General features: G+C 41.4%; 1 protein-coding gene across 4 annotated transcripts in view; it reads right to left on the bottom strand.

Annotated features, from left to right (window-relative positions):
* Nucleotides 1–13,063, bottom strand: part of invs (inversin) — a 94,472-nt gene that overhangs the window by 57,402 nt on the left and 24,007 nt on the right. For all 4 annotated transcript variants that reach the window (XM_062984073.1, XM_062984074.1, XM_062984075.1 and 1 more), the window contains exon 3: nt 6,461–6,627. In XM_062984073.1, the coding sequence (XP_062840143.1) occupies nt 6,461–6,627 (167 nt within the window). The remainder of the gene's footprint in view (nt 1–6,460; nt 6,628–13,063) is intronic.

The raw sequence follows: 13,063 nt of genomic DNA, 5'->3' as shown, positions 1-13,063 counted from the left end.
GCCAGAAGCATCCAATTTTGTTCTAACTTCTCCTTACAAGGAATCTCACTGGGAAAATTTCAATTTCTGCTCTTACCACTACTAGCTGTCTACAAACAATTATTTTATTGGCCAAGAAATCCTTTATTTATTGTTCTTCCTAAAATTGACTTCTTTATAGTTACAGTAGAGTCTCACTTATCCAACACTCGCTTATCCAACGTTCTGGATTATCCAACGCATTTTTGTAGTCAATGTTTTCAATACATCATGATATTTTGGTGCTAAATTCATAAATACAGTAATTACTACATAGCATTACTGCGTATTGAACTACTTTTTCTGCCCAATTTGTTGTCTAACATGATGTTTTGGTGCTTAATTTGTAAAATCAGAACCTAATTTGATGTTTAATAGGCTTTTCCTTAATGCCTCCTTATTATCCAACATATTCGCTTATCCAACATTCTGCTGGCCCATTTATGTTGGATAAGTGAGACTCTACTGTACTTACTATTGTCTAAGTTGGAATTTTTCACATTAATACCGTAACCCTGTCTGAATAATTATTTTGCTTTTATTTAAGACTTAAATCACCAGTTAGAACAGGTAATATGCTATCAGCAAAGTTTAATACAAAAAAAGAGAGAGTAAAGCATCACGTTGTAAAAGGTTCATTAATTACATGAATGCAAAATCACAACAGAAAGAGGTCACAGTATATATTAGCCTATTTCATTCTCCCAACTTGTATTATATTTTCAAATGCTCCTGCATGACTTCATTCTCAAGCTGTGAAAGCCAACCATCCACCTCCTTTTCAGTATGAATAACATTGACATTTGACAACTTCACATAGCTGACAGGGTTATACAACAGCCCACCCTCCCTATTCTCAATCCAATTAGACCTCTAATCCTCCAGATGAAAGGCCCAACTACTCACGTTCCTCGTGACAAGGACAGCTATTGATTATTTGTCACTGTAGCTAACACCTTCTCTGTGGAGGCCACTCTGACAGAAGCAAACCTCCCAAATTAGACAGCACTTTATCTGCCCTGGAGGCCAAATGGCACAACAAGTAAAGGCTAATAAATGGTATAAAAATGAACAAATCATAACATTATGACAGGTTGATCGTTGCCAGCAGTTTTGTAGCTCAAGCTTGACTCTCTGCTAGACCTGCTCCTTCTCTTCTCTCTTCCAATTGTGCTCTAACTTTGACTGAATTAAAGGCCAGAACAATTAAGGCATTTGACCAGCAAGGGTAAGATGGGATGGAAGTATCACCAAGGGACACGGATGTCAATAACACACTTCTCATTTGTCAATACAAACATTCCAGACATGCAAATGCCAGTGTCTCAGTTCTCCACTAGGTTGCACTGATGCCCTTCATAAGCATTTCAAACAGGCACGCATCAACATTTTAAAAAACCATAATATGTCATTTTCATTAAGGAAATACAGGACACATAACAAAATTATAAATGGTAAAATAGAACTACACAATAAAAACTGTGCAAAACCTCTTCCCTTAACATCAAAGAAAAGGGACCGATATATTCTCAGCAAAATATGTACAATTTACAATAATCAATGCATAGATGTTGCAATTTTAAGATAATGCTCCTAATGTCTTGTTTTGCCTACTAAGATGATTATTTCAGATGTTTTGAACTGTGGTTCTTCCTCCAAAATTTTAATATTTATAATGCCTGATTGAAAAAAAAACTTTAGCAACACAAAGCAATTCTAGGGGTATTTCTCCACCATTCCTTTCCACCACTTTTTGATCACCAGATCCTAATGCCCTATCACAAACTGATTCACAATATCTCCCCAGTTTCAGAACTATTTGATGCTGTTTTGATTTCAGCCAACAGCGAAGGCTCTTAATCTCCTGCATTACTTCCACAAACATTTAAAATGGAAACTCACATCCTTCTAGACTTAATTCCAAAGTTATCCACATACAAACACCAACAGGCATGTAGGAATACACAATGAAAGTGTTGCCAGCATATTGTCATCCAGCTGGTTCAAAAACCTCCAGAGGAGACTCCACCACAAGCAAGGTAGCCTATTCCACTGCTGAACAGCCTTTACAATCAGAAAGTTTGTTAAGTTTAGATAGAATTTCTTTTCCTGTAATTTAAATCTATAGTTCTGTAGGGACCATAAGCCAGAAAATAGTAAACTTTTGCCTAACATAGCTTTGCTTCTGCATATATCATATAGCCTTTATATAGACAATATAAGCACTTTGTATGAACCAAAGTAGTATGTGCAACACAGGACCTGTGCCCCTCCCTTCCTGTGAGCTGGTGCCTTTCTCCAGGAAGTTCCAGAGAGAGAAGAAAGCTAAGAGGAAACAAGTTAAGTCATTGGTATCACTTGTGCCAAAGTAGGTGTGGAAGGTGAGGAAGACCCTCAGCCATTGGTCAATTTCAGATAAGCCAAGAGATATAAATTCTTTGTTTGCTATGCACATGTTGCGACAGCCATTTGCATAGTACGGACCCACTAGAGGAGGTACCTATGGCTGTTTTGCCTTATCATCAGCTGTGATAACAATAAAAGGCTTGTTTTATTGCTCTCCTGGAATTCTCTCCTTTACTTCCCCTCTGGGCTAGTCTCCAACAGTTCCATGTTGTTGGTTGCATCTTAATTGGCACATTTACCATGAAGGTAAAAGGTTTTTGGGCATGTTTGCAGCAAGAGGATGAACAAAAAAAGGACCTGAGCAACTATTGATTTGACATCATTGTTAGGAAAGATGTATAACAGATAATAAAACAAGTCAATTTGTACATTTAGAATGAAATGCCATGATATCAAGAAGCAAGCATGGCTTTCTCAAATGCAAGTCATTTTAAACTAATCTTAGCCTATTTACATATACATATATAGATAGAGTTACAAACTTGGTAGATCAGAGGAATGCTGTAGATGTAAGTAAGGCATTTCATAACATTATATTCTTGCAAGCACCCTGGTGAATTATAACAGTTCTATATTTAGGTAGACCTAGTTAGCAGAACAAATCGAGAATGTGCTCATCAATGGTGTTCATCCTTGAGAGATGTGACTATGTGACATCTCATATTCTGGCCTGAGTGTAGATTTGTTTAATATTTCTCACTCCAAAATGTTTGTGGCATATGGATTTTTGGATTTCCTTGTATGTCAACTTTCTTGGGACCCACTTTGCACAGACCTTCTTCAACTGCAATTGTTTCAGTATTCTTTGCTTCCCCAATGCCCAGTTGGAGTGACATTTCTTTAACAGTTATGTGTCTATCAGCTTTAACCATGTTGTTCAAGAGCTCCACATTGTCAGTTGTTTGGGCGGTATGTGATTTACCACTTTGTGGTGCATTCTGAATATTGGCATGCCTCTTTTCAGCAAATAACCTGCACACCCAGCAATGAACAGTAATGCAATTAACAGTGTCATCTCCGTACACCTTCTTCATCCTCTTGTGGATATTCCCCACTGTCTCACTCTCACAAATCAAGAACTCAGTTACAGCATGCTGCTTCTGATGGATATCAAGAGAAGCAGCCATCTTGGAGAAGTGCTAGGACAATGTCATATGCAGGAGCGGGTTGAATTAAATCTGAATAGAAGATGGAAGGATTCTTCTGTGCCCTCAGCAAATAGCAAAGATGTAGAATAAAATTTGGATTTAAAAATGTGCATTACTTTTGGAGTGACCTTTGTATTTGATCAAAATGCTAGAGCAAAATGATACTGTCATTTTGAATCCAAATTAGATAAGTAATACCTTCAAAGACATTTAAGCTGAGTTACCCGTATATACTCGAATATAAGCCGACTCAAATATAAGTGGAGGCACCTAATTTTACCACAAAAACTGGGAAAACTTATTGACTTGAGTATAAGCCAAGGGTGGGAAATGCAGCAGCTACTGGTAAAATTCAAAAATAAAAATTATCCCTGCCTCTTTCTTTCCTTCCTTCCTGCGTGCTTGTTTTGCTCTCTCTTTCTCTATTCTGGGCCTGGTTCTGATCAACATTTTATTAATGATCTAGATCAGTGGTTCTCAACATTTCTAATGCCACGACCTTTTAATACAGTTCCTCATGTTGTGGTGATCCCCAACCATAAAATTATTTTCATTGCAATTTCATAACTAATTTTGCTACTGTTATGAACCATAATGCAAACATCTGATATGCAGGATGTATTTTCATTGTTACACACTGAACTTAATTAAAGTATAGTGATTAATCACAAAAAATATGTACCGATAATGATGGGGAAGAAGTGGAGGGAGGAGAGAATGAAGAAAGGAGTTGAACAAGAAAGGAGAAGGAGCCACAGTAAAAAGAGAGAAGCCATGTAGGAAGGGAGGGAGGGAGGAAGGAGTTGAACAAGAAGGAGCCACAGAAAAAAGAGAGAAGCTGTGAAGGGAGTGAGGGAAGGAAAGAAGGAAAGGAATGAGAAGGGAGGAGGGAAGGGAAAGAGGGAGGGAAGGAAAGAAAGGAAAAAGGAAAGAAGGAAGGAAGGAGAGGAAGGGAAAGTCATGCTACCCCTCTACTCTGCTTTGGTCAGACCACACCTGGAATCACACCAGTTCTGGGCACCACAATTAAAGGGAGATGTTGACAAGCTGGATTGTGTCCCAGGATCAAGGATTGGAGAAAAAGCCCTATGAGGAGCGGCTTAAAGAGCTGGGCATGTTTAGCCTGCAGAAGAGAAGGCTGAGAGGAGACATTATGAGGGCAATGTATCAAGATGTGAGGAGAAGTCACAGGGAGGAGGGAGGAGGCTTGTTTTCTGCTGCCCTGGAGACTAGGACACAGAACAATGGCTACAGGAAAGATCGGAGATTCCACATGAACATTAGAAAGAACCTCCTCACTGTGAAAGAGAGCTGTTCAGCTGGAAGCTTTTAAGCAGAGGCTGGACAGCCATCTGTCAAGGGTGCTTTGAATGCGGTTGTCCTGCTTCTTGACAGGTGGTTGGACTGGATAGCCCACCAGGTCTCTCCCAACTCTATAATTCTATGAAAGAAGGAAAGGAAGGGAAGGCAGGAGGCAGGGAAGGAGTGGAGGGAGGGAGGGTGAGGAAAGCGGCATATAAATGCAATAAATAAATAAATAAATAAATACTATTTTGGAGGTGTTTAAAAAGAGGTTATATGGGTATCTTTCAGAAGTGCTTTCATTATATATATCTTCATGGCAGGAAGTTTGCCTAGATAGTTCTTATGGTCCTTTCCAATACTATGATTCTATTATTCTCTTGCAAAACCAGGTAAATCAAGCAAAACCAAATCATGCACACATACTCCAGGAAGATCTCAGAAAATGAAAAAAGTGCATATGCAGTCTCAGCAAGTCTAGAACTTGTAACATGAAGTTAATAGCCCAGATAACCCAAGAAAGGGGGATAAAACAAGAGACATTACGCATATGTAATCCAAATGTCAAAAATCCCAAGAAGAACATGAGCACTAATGGCACCTGCTGTCAGAGAAATTAAAAGGTTCCAAGCAATGAAGATTCCCAGCAACTGCTGGAAGATTTATAATGATTGACATTGGATGTTAGGTGCTTAATCAATTTTTGTTTTCTGTTTAACAGTCATTTACTTCTATGACATTATTCCTTCTCTGTTGCACTTCAAAGGATGGGACTATCTTTTCAACATCCATTAAGTCTTGCTGAAGAAAGAACCTCTCAGCTGCCTCAGCCTCTAGGTTCTCAGATTTAGATAGGGAGACATATAAATCACTTGCAATCCAAATCCTCTGCATCAGATTCCAGGTGGTGAATTATGATCACTGGAGGCCAACAAAGCTAGATCCTTCCCTGCAATGCTATGTGCAGTGTATGTCTGGGACCACTTTATCATTAGAAGCCTTAGAGAGTTTTATGACTGGCATCACTGACAATCCTGTCAAAGCCCCGGTTAACATTTGGAATGAAGACTGACTAGGGCCATTAACACAACTGCTCCCAAATGTCCTCTCTGATCCTTTACTAGTTGGGTTCCATGTTATACAGGAGACCTAAGGGAGCTGAAGCTGGAAATAGGATGACTAGAGAACAGGAAAACTCTAATTATAGCCAACAAGATATGATACAAATTCTGTCTAAATTACCAAACAAGCACAAAATCAAGCTGTAGATCTTGCATTTACTTTTGTTGTGTGCTTAATGTAACAATGATTTATCCCATTCTATAAAATGGGCATGTTCTCCCAGATATAACAGGATATGAATACTGCATAATCACTTAAAAATAGAATGGGGAAAGAGTGCCAAAAAAAGTTACAACCCTGCCCATATTCCCTTTCTCAAAAAAACCACACATATTTCCCAAGGAGACATGGGATGTTATTGTATGAGAAATGCTAGTAACATTGTTTCTGGTACGAAGAACGAGTTATGTGTGTGTGTGCATGGGTAATCATTATTTAACCACCTTTTTAGTACTTGCAGTTACCTTTTGGGCAGCAAGATGGAGAGCTGTCCTCTTGGTATGGTCAGCTTTATTAAGGTCTACCCCCGTCTTCAACAAAGCTTCAGCACATTCTAGTCTGTCTGCCAAGACACAGTACATGAGCGGAGTTCTCCCAAACTGGTCTTCTTTGTCTTTTAGATCAGGGTCACCTATAACAACAGGAAAGTGAATAGGAAGATTAATTAATAGGCTTTACAGAAGATTAATTAAATATAAGATTTTTTTCTAGATATATAAGAAACAGAAGTTAATAACTAAAGTTGGCAGGAATAGCTGGTACCAGTTAGGCATAATTTAACCATTTAGCTGTAATAAGATGTGAAGTTTTCCTTAATTGGCTCCAAAAAGAAGAAGTTTTTCAGCCAATGAAGGAACATCTTCAAAATGAAGATGTTTTTCATCATCTGAATATTCCTTCAAGGAGAAAAAACAACAGACACTTCAGTATAAATAAATGGCTTTATAGCAAGAAGGTTTGATAAATGCTTTCCTTGACACTTTAGCCTCACATGTATTGGAAACCAATATTGTGACTACTACGAACATAAGTATTATCTACAATTTGAACCAGTACTGTTTTGTAAAATGTCTGCCACTTATAGAGACTAAATACAATGGAGAAAAAAATTCTGGGGGGAAAATATTATAACACTGTGTGTCCAAAGTTTCTGTGAGATTATGCAACTTGCTTTTAATACTTAGGGAGAGGCACAATGAAACTGATTAATCATATTAACATATAATAAAATCATCAGTATATGTGCTTAATATGATTAGAACAGTTAATCAGTTTCAAGTCCAACATTTTCGAATGTTAAAAAATTTCCAATAAAACTCACTGGGAAGATTTTAAAAATTAAAAATGGTATAAAATGCCATAAATAAAATAATAAGCAAACAAATTCTACTTTTCCCACTGAAATGTATACAGATACACACACAGCTTAATGTGACTATAACAAAAAGAAAACCACTATGACTATATAACTGTTTAACCTATTTGTATTAGTAATTTATTCACTAGGGCAATGTCATATCAGCATTAAAATAGTAATTTATACTGCAAAAATCCCACCTGCATGATGGCCAAAATATAGCTTGAATATCTTCCAAAGCATAAGAATCATTCTGCTTATGAAAGATTTCTCCACACCTGAGCATTTCTGCCCCTAGTAAAGAGACAGACCACCTTCACAATCTTCATCATCAAAACAGGTTTCTAAGGTTAGGAATGTGACTATGCTTGGGAACAACATACCTATCTTTTTGTCACTTAGGCAACAATCTCTGTCATCAGAGAATCTGTATGTGCTGGAGTGTAAGTGCAAACAACTATCTAATGGGGGCACAAAGTCTTCTTATTTTTGAGAGCCCATGAAGTGCTTAGATGTTATCTTTAAGAGCCTAACGTCTTACAGCAACATATTTCAAGAAATCTGGACTGCCAAATCTGGCTTTTTTTTTATAAGTTTCTACCATGTATTGCATAGCTCCTATCAAACTACATGCTGTCTGCTTCACTGATTCATAACTATTTCCTTTATGAGTAGTGAAAGTAGACATAGACACAAAATTTCTTCTATATAATTTTATACTGTCCTTCCACAGTAGACCTATTAAAAGCAATAGGATTTAAGTTTACCATTAATGTCCGATTGATTTCTACTCTAAATGTGACAAAGTCTAGACCTGATACAGGGAGTAATTCAATTTTTTTAATTAAGCTGGCAGTACTGTTAAGTTTCCCCTTGTTTATAGATATTCCAATAATTTGGAATATGGCCACTGTTGTTTTGAGGTGAGTGATACTGATTACCGTCATGTTAATGTGATAAAGCAGATTTTAAAGGCATGAAAAAATAATGCATATTTAAATAAATTATGATACAATATTCAAAATATATATGTTTTTAACAAACAAATGTTAGAACAAACTGGACAGGAAAAGGCATATTTATAATATATTTTTCCCCATTATTTAGTCCAATAATAAATCCAAACATAAAGACTCTTAAAAGGAACATATGTCCTTAATTCATTTCTCACAAATTAAATTAATCTATATAAATTACGAAATGTTGCAATAATTTAATGCAGCAATTATTCTGTATTGATTGTTACTTTTCTAGTTTTATCATTTAGTCTTATTCCCCAAATCATGAAGCTTCAGCCTTCATAGCCTAGTCGTACTTCAGCACCTCCTTTTTTTATCTACTCTACTACTAGTATTTCATTCTCTTAATTTTGCTTATCTAGGGTTACTACAACTTCTCAGTCACTATAACAGTGTGCTCACTGTGTTCTACCCACTGCCATCCCTGTCTTATTTGCTAAATAAAATTTCTTCTGAAGTATTTGCTTTCCAAGATTATTATCTCGTAGGGTTACTTTCTAAACTCTGTAAAGATATAACTGCTTGATAGAGTGTTTAATAGTTAGACCTGTAACAGAGCGGGTCAATGCCCTGCTTGCTACAAACAATGACCCATATTCTAACAATCCTAGGCCTGTCTTTTTGTTGTGACAGAGGTTCTAGCATTAACTACATGGCAGAGGTTCAGGTGGCAAAGCTTTTTCTGTGAAAGCTGAAAAAATATTGTGATATGGTGGTATTTGTTCAAAAATCTCTGTAAATTTCTATCATAATTTGTGCCATATTTTCCCTTCAATCACACCCTGCTAACTAACAGCATTTGTCAGGTTCTGATGCTTAGAATTATTTGGTAACTCAATTTTTAAATGGAACCCAGAAAACTCTTAAGCAGACCTGCGAAACTTGGCAGTAGTTTGGGCCAAAATTAAAATAGACAAAACTTCTTAGGACCACAGATGGGTTTTTAGCACATCATTTTTCAAGTAGAGGTATAATTATAATTAACCTGTTTTGAAAATAAACCATATTGCAAAAAGTGAAATTTCAATTAATTACACTTATTACTTAAGACTTTTTCAAAATCATGAAATCACATTACTTTGCTAAGCAGTAGATGTTTGAATAATTGTTTCCTCCTTGATCCATGAGGAGAACCATCTTTATCCTCTTCTAAAGCAAGCAGAAATTATTTCTTTTTGGTCTCAAATTTGATTTCAACTTCTGCAAAATTGTATATCTCCCTCTTGAAAGAGTGTATCTTGTTTTCCTCTGAGGTTGAACTGGGATCTCTCATTTCCACACACACACACAGCAACCTTTTCCCTGTTTGTTTTTTGGAAGTGATCAGAATTGCCACTTTGCTGTCAGAACCCTGCTACTAGAGCCTGGATGTGGCTCTGAGTTTCAGGGTCACTGACATTGATAAGACACCTGCGTCCCAGGACTCGGAAGAGAAACGGCTGCTGGACTTGGCGGGGAATTTGCGCGGGGTTTTACTGAGCGGGAAGAGACTGTTCAAATGAGGGGGAGGGTATATAAAGGAGGGTTGGCCGGAGCCTCCCATTCTTGGCTTTTCTGATGTTCATGTTTCCTACAGTAAAAGTTCCTGGTGATACCACAGAGAGTCTCGTGTGTTCATTCAGGAGCGGCTGTGGTGAGCTGACACTAAGCCAAGAATACGGACACCATCCCGCTGTAGCGGTGAGGTGTAACATGCAAGTGGAGGATGAAGAGCTCTTGGGCGCCGGAGGAGGAAGGTCGGAAAGGGCCACTCCCGAGCCGGACGCTGAGTTCCACCAGCTGGCGGCCCTGGCGTCATCCACCGCTTATGCCCAGCCAAATGGGGTAACCCAGAGGCGCGGAGTGGTGCGGGGAGATAGCACCGGAGGAGAGGAAGGTTCACCTTCCCCAGGCCCGCAAAAGATGGTGTTTCTGGAGGAGAGGATGTCGGCGATGGAGACCACCCTGGCAGTGATGTCGAGGGCGATGGAGCGCCTGGCGGTTTTGGCGGAGCCGGAGCGAGGAAGGGAACTTCGGGCTAGCTCAATGTGGGACGTGAGCATGGGAAGCAGCCAGGGCTTTGCAGACCTCCCAGCACCGAAGGGAAGGGAAATGCGAAAGGAGCCCGGTGCCCGGCCCAAGATCCAAACGAGCCTGACGCGGGTGGAGGAGAGTGACGACGAAGGGGAAAAGCCTCCGAGAATCCCGGCTACGCTCCCAACTGAGACCCTGGTGCCCCTGGCGAATGCCGGGCGTGGCACAGGACAAAGGGAAGCAGCACCGGGGCCCACTGGCCCGCAAGGGGGCTTGCGACGGGCGGAGAATTGGGGATTGCCACCACAGGGACCCCTACCGAGACGAGAGGAACTAAGGATCGAGTTTGGGGGAGAGTCCTCTGAACTGGATTTTTTCCTGACCACGGTGAGGGGCTATATGGAGGACAATGCTCACACTTTTAGAACGGAATCCAGCCGGGTACGGGCCATTGGTGCAGTGTTGAAGAGGGGAGCGGCCAGCTGGTACGTTCAACTACACGCGCGGCGCGACCCATGTCTGGGGTCACTCCGACGCTTTATGGGGGCCCTGGAGACCCGTTTCCGAGATCCACTGGAGCAGATCCGGGCGAGGGAGGAGTTGAAGACCGTCTCCCAGGGGCAGAGGTCGGTATCTGAGTATGCGGAGGAGTTCCAATGCCTCGCTGAAAAGGTGCCGGAATGGTCTGCAGTGACAAAGATAGAACTCTTCAAAGAGGGGCTCAGGCGGGAGATCCTCTCCTGGGCGGTGCATCGTGATGAGCCTGACACACTGCGCGGATGGATTCAGCTGGCGGGGCGCATCGAGACATCGCTGGCCCAGGCGAGGAGGCACCGAGGAGGGCTACAGCAGCGGCCGCAGATGAAAGAGGGGAGCCGGAAGGAGGGATCAACCCCAGCCGGGAGGAGAACGGAGCCGACAGGGAACGTGAGCACCAGCAGGAGGGGCTGCTTCGTGTGCGGCCGTTTGGGCCACAGGGCTGCCGAGTGCTGGCAGAGAAAAGGGGAAGGCGGAGGCCCGCCCAAACCAAGAGCCGTGGCAGGGAAACGCGCCGAGGAAGAACCACCGATGAGGCACCACTCGGGGGGGTTGGTAAGTCAGGACAAAGCCATGATAGTGGTCCCCATTCAGCTGGAAAGTGGCAGCAAACAAGCAACCTGCAAAGCATTTGTGGATTGTGGATGTTCCAGGAACATCATCTCCCCTGAATTAGCCGAGGGATTGGGATGCGAAAGAACGAACCTAGAATCCCCAATAGCTTTTTCGCAGTTGGACGGATCCACAGCATCGGGATCATTAGCTAAGTACAGTGCCGAAGATGTAAAGTGTAAGATAGGGAGTTGGGAAGGAAAGGTATCATTTGTGATATCACAAATAGCCAGCTATAATGTTATACTAGGCATGCCATGGCTGGGGCAGGCCAACCCGCAAATCAACTGGGAGGATAAGAGCATGACCTTCAGGATGAAGTTGGAAGGAGGGAGCCAGGAAGTGGAGAGGGAGCCGGGGAAAAGGGGGGAGGAAGACTCTATCAGGATAGCAGAACTGGCAGATAAATTACCCCCAGAGTATCGGGATTTTGTGGACGTATTTGATGAGAAGGAAGCAGACAGTTTCCCACCGAAGCGGAGAGTTGAAGTGAAGATAGAGCTAGTCCCAGGAGCAGAGCTTCCTAAGGCAAAAATATACCCAATGTCGGCTAGGGAAAAGGAGGAACTGAGAAAATACATTGATAAAAACCTAGCGAGGGGTTTCATAGAGCCTTCAAATTCCCCTCTAGGGGCGCCTGTGTTGTTCAGGCGCAAAAAGGACCAAACGCTGAGGCTCTGCATTGACTACAGGGGCCTGAATGCAATCAGTTCTGTAAATAAATACCCCCTACCTTTAGTGAAGGACTTGATCGCCCAGTTATCGGAGGGACAGATATTCACTAAATTGGACTTAATTGAAGCGTACCATAAATTGCAGATTAAACCAGAGGACAGGTGGAAGACGGCCTTCTCCTGTGCATTCGGATTATTCAATTATCGTGTGCTCCCTTTCGGTTTGTGCGGCGGAGGCGCCGCGTTCATGCAATTAATCAACGAAGTGTTGCATCCATTGTTGTACAAGGGAGTCTTTGTTTTTTTAGATGACATATTGTTAGTATCTCGGACTAAGGAGCAACACATAGAACTAGTCAGGGAAGTCCTGCAAAAGTTGAGAGAAGCAAAACTGTATGCGAAGCTTGCCAAGTGCGAGTTCAATAAAGACCAGATAGACTTTCTGGGGTATAGGATTTCCTCCCAGGGAGTGGCGATGGACCCTGCGAAGGTAGAAGACGTGAGGGGGTGGGAAGCCCCCAAAACACGGAAGCAGCTGCAATCCTTCCTAGGGTTCGCAAACTTCTATAGAACATTTATCAAGGACTTTGCGCGCCTCACTTTGCCATTAACGGATTTGTTAAAGACTAAAGGCAGGGGAGAAACAGCCAAAGTGAAGGCCCCAGGGGCCAAACTGACCTGGACAATAGAATGCCAGGAAGCTTTCGAAGCCCTAAAAAAGCGTTTTACTGAGGAGCCTGTCCTACAGCACCCTGATATGTCTAAAGCCTTTGTATTACATTGCGATGCGTCAGACCGGGCATATGGGGCAGTTCTGCTACAGAAAGACGAGGGGGGGAACCTGAAGCCATGTGG

This window comes from Anolis carolinensis, chromosome 6 (assembly GCF_035594765.1).
Source record: "Anolis carolinensis isolate JA03-04 chromosome 6, rAnoCar3.1.pri, whole genome shotgun sequence".
In the NCBI taxonomy this organism is placed as follows: domain Eukaryota; kingdom Metazoa; phylum Chordata; class Lepidosauria; order Squamata; family Dactyloidae; genus Anolis; species Anolis carolinensis.
The sequence above is the reverse complement of the archived record's forward strand: the minus strand, read 5'-3'. Positions and strand labels throughout refer to the sequence as shown.